The 9,139-nt window shown below is 52.3% G+C and overlaps 1 protein-coding gene across 1 annotated transcript; it reads right to left on the reverse strand.

Annotated features, from left to right (window-relative positions):
• PIM1 (Pim-1 proto-oncogene, serine/threonine kinase) lies at nt 3,098-8,578 on the reverse strand. The gene is made up of 6 exons (XM_018039243.1): nt 8,057-8,578; nt 7,831-7,937; nt 7,670-7,720; nt 7,205-7,571; nt 5,428-5,604; nt 3,098-4,653 (listed from the first exon to the last, which is right to left on the reverse strand). The coding sequence occupies exons 1-6, from the start codon at nt 8,136-8,138 to the stop codon at nt 4,496-4,498; spliced, it is 942 nt and encodes a 313-aa protein (XP_017894732.1). The 5' UTR covers nt 8,139-8,578; the 3' UTR covers nt 3,098-4,495.

The following is a 9,139-nucleotide window of genomic DNA, read 5'->3' on the forward strand; positions in this document are numbered from 1 at the left end:
TTCTTCTGTAAAGGGCCAGATAGTAATTATTTTTGGCTTTGCAGGCCATAAGGTCTTTGTCACAACGACTCAACTTTGCCATGAACGGAGTCATAGACAGTTCGTAAATGGATGAGCTTTATTCATTAATGCTGACAACTGAATTTCACATAATCTTTACCTGTTATGAAATATTATTCCTCATTCAGTTTTTTTTTTTTTTTAGTGCTTTAGAAATGTAAAACCCAGTCTTAGCTTACAGGCCATATGAAACCAGGTAGTGTGGCAGACTTGCAAACTGCGGTTCACCGTCCCTGGTCTAATGGGGAAAAAACATTAACCCCTCTGGATTTTTTTTGTTTTACCTGTATGTTCTGTGACTCGCTTAACAAGTGAACAAACTGAGGCTCATTCTTCAAAGTCCAGCCAAGGGCAGTAATAACTCCATCTGCTGCCACCTTCGTGATAATCACACATTTCATTACTTTTAAAATTTTCTCATGAAATATTTAAGGCAAACCAAAAATTTTTAAACATAATGCTGGGACTTCTCTGGTTGCCCAGTGGTCAAGACCCCAAGACTCCTTCAGGGGGCACAGATTAGATTCCTGGTCAGGGAACTAAGAGCCTGCGAGCCCTGAAGAATGCAAATACTTCTTCACCATCTGGTTTATGAAATAAAGCACTGCCCGAACAGTTGAAGACCCCCTCCCCAAGTTACAATCACCCTATCTCTACCCCAGAGAAAAGAACCACCATCCCGACTGGGAATTTATTACCATGTACTTCTTAGTGGGCTTCCCTGATGGCTCAAACAGTAAAGAATCTGCCTGCAATGCGGGAGACCCAGGTTTGATCCCTGGGTCGGGAAGATCCCCCGGAGAAGGGAATGGCTACCCACTCCGGCATTCTTGCCTGGAGAATTCCATGGACAGTGGAACCTGGTGGGCTCCAGTCCTCGGGGGGGTCACAAAGAGTCAGACTAGTTGACTAATACTTTCACACTTCCTTAGTACTTTAACTAAATATAGAAGCATTCTTAATCAGGAGGTAATATTTCTTTGCATGTACACATACCCTTTATTTAATTGGATTTTAATAATCCAATCAAAGAATATCTCTACTGTATTCAGAGATTAGTCTCAGAGGGTGTAAAAAGGCCCTGAGGCATCCAGTAAGAAATAGTGGTAGTATCAACATCCAGGGCTGACTTCCAAGTCAGCTTTAACCATTGCTCCCCTCTATATTCCTGGGGCTACACTGGATCCCCCTCCACACTAGATTTTAAACTTCTCTGAAGAGAGACTGATCTTTCATCCTTCCTATACAACCCCTAATATCTTGCACCTACTCTCTTGTCCTTTTCTTCAAAGAGACACTATCTCCTATCATCATCCCTGGCAGTCTCCATAAAGAGTGGGGAAACTGCCAGAAACTTTAAGGGAAAAAAGGGTGGGGCTTTGATTTCGTTAGAAGTTTGGAGCAACTTTTAGGCCAAGCTTTACTGGAAAGGATGAGGTATACAACCCTCATACTCCAAGAGACTGGAGTTTCTGCATGTGTTTGGTGTGGGTGGGGGCAGGGGGGACAGGGGGCATAGAGAAAAGGGGAACTGACAAAATTAGCCCCCTAGAATCAAGAAATCCTTCCTTCCTCTCTGATGGCCACATGGGAGCTGAGCCAGGATTTGGGATCTAGTCCAAGCTTAAGGGTAGACATGAGTAGCGGTATTTGTGGCCTGGACCCTCAACCTGACAAGACAGCATCTGGGCCAGTGGTCAGAGGGTGTGTGTATGCACCGGCGGTAGGGAGGATGACCCAAGGGGAGGTCTGCTACCGATGGCTTCTAAAGAAACGAGAAACTGGTATTTTACAAATACTTGATACGCACATTGACAGTGAGTGGTACTGCAGTGTACTTTCAGTGTGTCAGGTGGTAGTCAGGCCACATGCCCTAGATGCATTCATGGGTTCTACCATTTACATTCTCACATAATGAACAAGGGGCTCAAACAGATCCCTGCAAACAAGCCTTGTACTGAAAATGCTAACTATCCCAGCATAAGCAGTAAGAAAATGGCAGCGCTAACATTTCAGCCACTCCCATTATAAGCTGTTTTTGGCTGTGCTGGGTCTTCATTGCAGCGCAGGGGCTTTAAAGCATGCATGCTTAGGTTCCCAGCTTAGGGATCAAACCCACATCTCATTACAAAACTTTTTGTCAAGCACATTGGAAAGGAATGGGCTTCCCTGATGGCTCCCATGGTAAAGCGTCTGCCCGCAATGCAGGAGACCCAGGTTCGATTCCTGGGTGGGGAAAGTCCCCTGGAGAAGGAACTAGCAATCCACTCCAGCACTCTTGCCTGGAAAATCCCATGGATGGAGGAGCCTGATAGGGGTTGCAAAGAGTCAGACACGACTGAGCGACTTCACTTGTTCCAATATCCCTGCCTGGAGAATTCCATAGGCAGTGGAGCCTGGCAGGCTACAGTCCTTGGGGTCGCAGAGTTGGACACAACTGAGCAACTACTGGAGGAAAACTCTTGCTTACTGATTGTTGTCAATGACTAAACCCCACACCAAAGGCGAAGGGTACTTGAATCAGAATTTAGAAATAGCACAAGTATATAGTATTCCAGTAAACTCAACATGTATCAAGGGCACGTGCTGAAAATGTTTTACTAGTGGGAGACAATCACAAAAAGCCTCCACTGGTAGCTTAGCAAGATTTTGGCATCTAGGTCTGCCTCGTCCAGTGGAACTTTCCAGTAAAAGCTCTACAGTTCCATCCCTATGGAACTTCCATAGCTACAGAGCTTCCATAGTGGCCTGTCATGAAATCTGACTAGTGCTGTTTTAGCCCAGCCCTAATATAATTCATATTGGGAACAGAGGTTGGGATTTCATTGGGCCCCTCCAGCCAAATCTTGTCCACACAAGAATTGGCCCATCTACTCTTTGGCCATACATTCATTTCAGAAAAGTGTGTATCCCAGAAGCCCTGTGGTAAGCAACCAGATTCAGGCAGACCACTCCCCCTTTCCTTCCCAGGATAGATTTTGGCACTTACCAAGAGCACATTAGCATGCCTCTGCATGGATAACACTTAAGCCACAACTTAAGACAAAAAGTATTTTATTCAAAAAACGCCAAGTATAAAAAAAAAAAATAAGATCTCTTTTATTCCCCTGTACAGTATTTCACTCAGATAAAACCAGCAGGCTACATGCTGCTCAGAACACAGCCCCAGAGAGGATCCGGAAGGCACACCATCCAGAACTGCTTTTCATATATCTATCCTATATACACAAGTCAGCAACACCCCTCCCCCATCACCCCCAGACCCCACGCCCACTTGAGTAAGCCCGAGAGGGGGGCCCCCCCGCAGCAGTCAGGGAGCGCGGCAGCTGTCCCGCCTGAGTCCCGTCACCCTACAAACCAACAGAGCAAGCATCGCAGCCCTCCCCAAAAGGTCCCCAAGTCAGAGGAGGAAAGGAGAGAAATGAAAACTATGGCGGCAGCCGTGGAAGCTTGGAGCAGGAAGGGAACCAAATAAATAAATAAATAAATACATAACATTGACCTCCAGGTTAGAACGCGCATCATCTTTCCAAGAAAGAAAAAAAAAAAAAACCCAAAACAAAATAGGTAAAATAACTTAAAAGGCAAAATTAAAAAAGAATTAGATCAACTACAATCCTTTTGTACACTACCATGCCAACTGTACACACATTTACAGTTTTTCTGTTGATTTGCATTGTTTGTGCATGTGTGTGTGTGTGTGTGTGTGTGTGTGTGTGTGTGTGTGAGGTCTTGGCTTAGAAACAGTTAAGTAAAAACCAAAAAGGAAGACCAGTTCACTTGGGAGTTTTACTAAAGGTGGAAAAAGGGCAGGTGGCTCAGCGTTTGGCCCTGTAGCCTCTTCCATGGCACCTTTCATATGAAGGATGGGGGGGGGAGGGAGAAAAGAGAGGGAACCAAACCCAGGCAGATTTTTGGAGAAGCAGCAGGTAAAAGAGGCAAGTTCAAGTATTTCTCCCAGCACAGCCGGAGTCCCCACAGAAGGCACTCAGAAAGTCGGAAGAGGTGACAGGGACTTAAAATGGTGCTAGTCCTAACCCACCCCAACCCATGCCCCACCCCCCGCCCGCCCGACCCGTCACGGCTTTCAGCAGAACTCTTGATGAAGGGAACAGTTCCATGGCAGGATCCTGACCTACTCCCACCCCCCCCACCACCGCCCACCCCTGGGATTTTGCAGAGTCCAGCAATGCTGGACACTGGTGAGAAGGAGAGCTTCTATGGGAGGAGTGGAGGCCTAGGACGCCCGGAGGAGTCTCTTCCTCCCTTTGGGGAGGCAGCCTCCAGGAGCCTGGGGTCTGGAATGAGTTGTAAATGTTGTTCCTGTATCAAGCACTGTCCTGCTTGGAGAGTAAGTGTCACTGGTACTTGGGAAGCTGAAGACACTTCCCCTCCTTTGAGCATCTGACAGGGAGGGAAGAACCTGTGGGAGAAGCTATTTGCTGGGCCCTGGCAACAGGCTGTGGAGATGGATCTCAGCAGTTTCCTGGGGCAGGAGGACGTCTTGCATCCACGGATGGTTCTGGATTTCTTCGAAGGTTGGCCGATCTGATGGTCTCAAGGCCAAGCACCATCTAATGAGATGTTGACACTCTGGAGAAAGAAAGACAAGCGGTTATGAATGACTCGACTTGCTTTTGCAATGTAAAGGTCTTCCCACATTGCTTCCCAGGGGCCCACAGGTCAGGTATCCAACCGAGAGACCAGGCCCTTTCTAGAAGGCTGCTTCTTCAATGAGAAGGTATTAACTAACATCTAGAGCCTCCAGTTTGCTTTCAGCTAAAAAAAAAAAAAGAACAGCTCCCCTCTTAAACCTGTGGTTTTCAAACTTCAAGACCTTTCCCATGACGCCCACTCACCAGAAATAGGAAGGCTGATGACAAGGGATTTTGATGAGACATCACTAAGCATGATGAAGTGATTCAATTCACCTACCGACTTACAAATATGAACACCACCCACAATGAGGTCACTGGAACCGCAGTATTTAGAGGGCCTGGCCTGCCTTAAGGGAGAAGGCTCAAAGAGCCCTCAACTTCTTACTCCCGGGCAAAACAGCCAGGAGTTAAGGGATCAGGATTTTGGGGTACTCGAAAACAAACGAAAAAAATCTTCCAGTGATACTAAATGGTCTTTTTCTTCCTAATATTCTCACGGGTGTCCTTCCTCTGACCTCCCTGCGAAAGCACCCACAAATGCACATCATTTGATTCCTGCAGACTGGCTCTCAAGCATGATCACTGGCCAAGAATCCTGCTAAACCAAGGGTCACAGCCTCTCCTGGGGAGTAAAGCTCTGCAAGCTCGTCAGGGACTATCAGCCTCGTGATTCCAGCCTCTCCTCAATAAGGGGCTTCCCAGAAGTTACCTGAGGAGACCCGCTGCCTGAAGAAAACTTGGCCCCTGACGATCTCCTCATCATGCTCAAAGGGAATATCTCCGCACACCATGTCATACAGCAGGATCCCCAGAGACCAGACGGCTGCCGACCTGCCATGGTAGCGATGGTAGCGGATCCACTCTGGAGGACTATACACTCGGGTCCCTGTGAGTCAAGGGAATAGGAAGGAAAACATGCTTTTAGCAAAAATAAAACTCACAGCAACTGAGAGGTATGCTGAGTTACTTAAAAATAAAAATATAAAAGGCACCACCCTACTTCTGTCAGCAGCTGAGTGAACTCCAATCCCCCCTCCCTAGGGCTAACAGGAGTGGTTGAGCAGCTTATGGCAACTCTCCAACCCAAAGCATTACCGACTTCTCTATCAGCCCAGACCATAAACAAACAGCTCCAAGAAACAAACAGGGCCAGCCACAAACCCAAGCACCAGACTTGGATGTGGTAGGACCACCCACAACTGGAGGAGGAGATGAACACATGCATAATCAAGGGAGGTATCCCCACAGACTATCCTTAAATTGCATTAGAGGTCCTCGCCCAGGAGCAGGTCAGAGTGCCACCTCAGATATGATCCAGGCAAGGACACTTGCACAATATCCTAAGTCAGGGTGCCCTTTAAGAGGCATTCCTCTCCACCCTCTGAATGCAAGGGCAGACACCCACACACCCCTTCCTCCATCCAAGGGAGAGGTAGCACTGCTGGGCTGGCTTCAGACCACGTGATTCCTGTTTACAAACTTTGAGTTGTAAAAAAAAAAAATGTGGGGCCATCCCGCTGGCGCTCACCAGGGGGCAGCAAAGACTGGAAGGAAAAAACATGGGAGGACCCGGCCAGCCATTAACTGTTAAATACAAAAAAAAATACAGCCCAACCCAGCGTCCTCCAAGGGCAAATAAACACAAACCACAAGCCCCAGTCACAAGTTTTGAAAGGCTGTCGTTTGTTAGGTTAAGCCGCTCAGATGATGACCCACCCTCCTCTGCTTTGATCTCCGAGCTCTCCATTCCATCTTTTCTGAAAGAACCCGCTCCAAGCCCCTCCCTAGGATAGGTTTTCATCCTCTCTGTGGAGACACCCAACTAATTTTCAAACCAGCAAGAGATCCTATTTCACAACATTCATTCCCGACTCCCTCACTCCACATCACCACCAAGATAAAATAATAATAACAAGAATCAACAAAATGAATTATTTAGTAAAACTACTCTTCTCTTCCTTATTCGTCCCTAGATCAAAGGGGAGGGGAAAACACACACACACACACACACACACACACACACACACACACACACTGCAGCTCTGAAAACTACCTCAACCGAAAACTCCCTTATAAATCAAAACAAAAATGACAAAACCGGCAATCAATTTTCATCTCTCCCGCTCTCTCCTCCCCCTGTCCCCTCCCTCTCATCCTTCTACCGGCGGGGAAACTGGGTCAGACTTCAGAAATCTGGGCTACGGCCGGTTGCCCACAACCTCTTATTCATGGGGAAAGCTTGGAACCCACTGAATTTCACTTAAAAAATAAAATCATGCCAGAGACATTACAGGTTCAGCTGGCTCGAAATTCCCAGCTTTCCTACCCTGGGAAGCCCTCCTTCGCCCCACCCCTGCTAGCATCGAGCCAGGCGGCCCGATGACCTTTACAAAGGGCCGGGAGGGAAGCCTGCCGAGGCCTCCAGGCCAGGCCGAGTCACCTGGGCAGTTCCCCTCCCGGGGAGCTCCCCCTCAGGCCTGACTCACCATCGAAGTCCGTGTAGACGGTGTCCTTGAGCAGCGCCCCCGACCCGAAGTCGATGAGCTTGAGCTCGCCGCGATTGAGGTCGATAAGGATGTTCTCGTCCTTGATGTCGCGGTGAAGCACCCCGCAGTCGTGGCAGTGCCGCACCGCCTCCAGCACCTGCCAGAAGAAGCTGCGGGCCAGCTCCTCCTGCAGGGCCCCTCTTTCCGTGATAAAGTCGAAGAGGTCTTGCACCGGCTCCGGCCTCTCCAGGATCAGGACGAAACTGTCGGGCCTCTCGAACCAGTCCAGGAGCCTAATGACGCCGGAGAAGCCCGAGCTCACCTTCTTCAGCAGAACCACTTCCATGGGCACTCGGGTGCCATTAGGCTGCAGAGGGGCGAGGGGGGCTGCAGTTAGGGCGGGGGCGGGTCACAGGGTGCCCCACTCCACCCATCCCGGGGGGTCGCTACCTCCAGGATACTCACCAGCTCTCCCCAGTCGGAAATCCGGTCCTTCTCCACGTGCTTGATGGCCACCTGGAAAGCCCCCCCATAGAGTCTCTGTTAGAGATTCCCTCGCCGGGGGGCAAACACACCGGCGTGCCCCCGGCCGGCGCGCCCTCCTCGCAAGCCGGGCGCCCACTCACCGGCAAGTTGTCGGCGACACGAATGCCTGAGTACACCGAGCCGAAGCCGCCGCTGCCCAGGAGCGGGCCCACCTGGTACTGCGACTCCAGGGGCTCCTTCTCCTTGCCTATAGGAAAGGGAGAGTCCCAGGAGACTCAGTGACGTCCCGCGAGCCCCCCAGCTTCCACCCTCGAGGTCCAGCCGCCCCCCACCTCCATCCAGGGTTGGTGGGAGAGAGGCACTTACCCGGCGCCAGCTTGGTGGCGTGCAGGTCGCTGCAGGGCGCGGCGCGCAGGTGGGCAAGCGAGTTGATTTTGGACAAGAGCATCCCCACCTCCAGGGTGTCGGCGCAGAGGCTGTGTCTGGAGGAGCTACTGCAGTAGGGACTAGGGCTGCGCCGGCGGCTGTGCCTAAGGCCGGGGCTGAGGCTGCGGGTGGCGTTGCGGCTGCGGCTGCGGCTGGCGCGGAAGGCCGAGGGCGAGTCGGAGGACGACTGGGGGCGCTGGCGGCTGACGGACACGCCGGCAGGGTCAGGCAGCGCCGCGGGCGGCAGGGTGGGCGGCTCGAGGGGCTGGTGTGGCAGCGCTGCGGCACAGGGAGTGTGTAGCTGTAGCTGCTGCTGCTGTTGCCGGTCCCGCCACCGCCGCCGCCGCCAAGTCCTCTCCGGCCTCCTCCGCCACCGCGGCCGCTGCAGCAGACGCCCGGCTCGCCCTGCCGCCAGGAGTAAAAGGGGCGGAGCGCGCCGGCGGGGAGGGGGCGCGCGGGCGGGCGGGGATGGGGCGGGGCCTCTCCGGGAGGCCTAGGCGGGGGAAGCCGGGCGGCCGGGCCGGCGGAGGGAGGAGAGGGGGTGGGGGAGCGGCGGGACAGGGCGACTCCCCTCCGCACCCCCCCTCCCCGCTCGCCCTCCGTGGCCGCGCCCCGCCCCCGCCCCCGCCGGCGCGCCTCCAGCCAACCAGAGGCCGGCTCATCTGCATAACGCGGCGCGCGCCCCGCCCACGCCCCGCCCCGGCTCTCGCGGTCAGAATGGTCTCTACGCCGCCACGACGTGGCGGGAAGGAAAAGGCGCCAAAATGGAGGGGGAGGGGCGCTGGGGCGTGCGGGGAGGCGGGAGCCGGGTGTTGAGCCGCGAGGGAGGAAGGATGGGGAGGGGCGTATCGATTCAAACCCAAACAATAACAAAGCCTTCAAAGGCCGCCCGAGGCCGGCTCTGCGGCTCTCCATTTCTCGGGGTTTTTGGGTCAAGGGCTAAGAGCTGGAGCATAACAAGTTGCGCAGAGAAGACAGCCGTTGGTGTGTCAGGCCCCGAGGCCCGGCGGCCGGCGCGCCGGG

This window comes from Capra hircus, chromosome 23 (assembly GCF_001704415.2).
Source record: "Capra hircus breed San Clemente chromosome 23, ASM170441v1, whole genome shotgun sequence".
Taxonomy (NCBI): Eukaryota; Metazoa; Chordata; class Mammalia; order Artiodactyla; family Bovidae; genus Capra; species Capra hircus.

What these genes read in the sequence shown, in the direction of transcription:
- PIM1 (XM_018039243.1), bottom strand. Translation starts at nt 8,138, where the DNA reads ATGCTCTTGTCCAAAATCAACTCGCTTGCCCACCTGCGCGCCGCGCCC. An exon ending in CGCCACCAAGCTGGCGCCGG is followed by an intron (nt 7,938 to 8,056) that starts GTAAGTGCCTCT and finishes CCTTTCCTATAG; the next exon opens with GCAAGGAGAAGGAGCCCCTG. An exon ending in TTTCCGACTGGGGAGAGCTG is followed by an intron (nt 7,572 to 7,669) that starts GTGAGTATCCTG and finishes GCCCCTCTGCAG; the next exon opens with CCTAATGGCACCCGAGTGCC.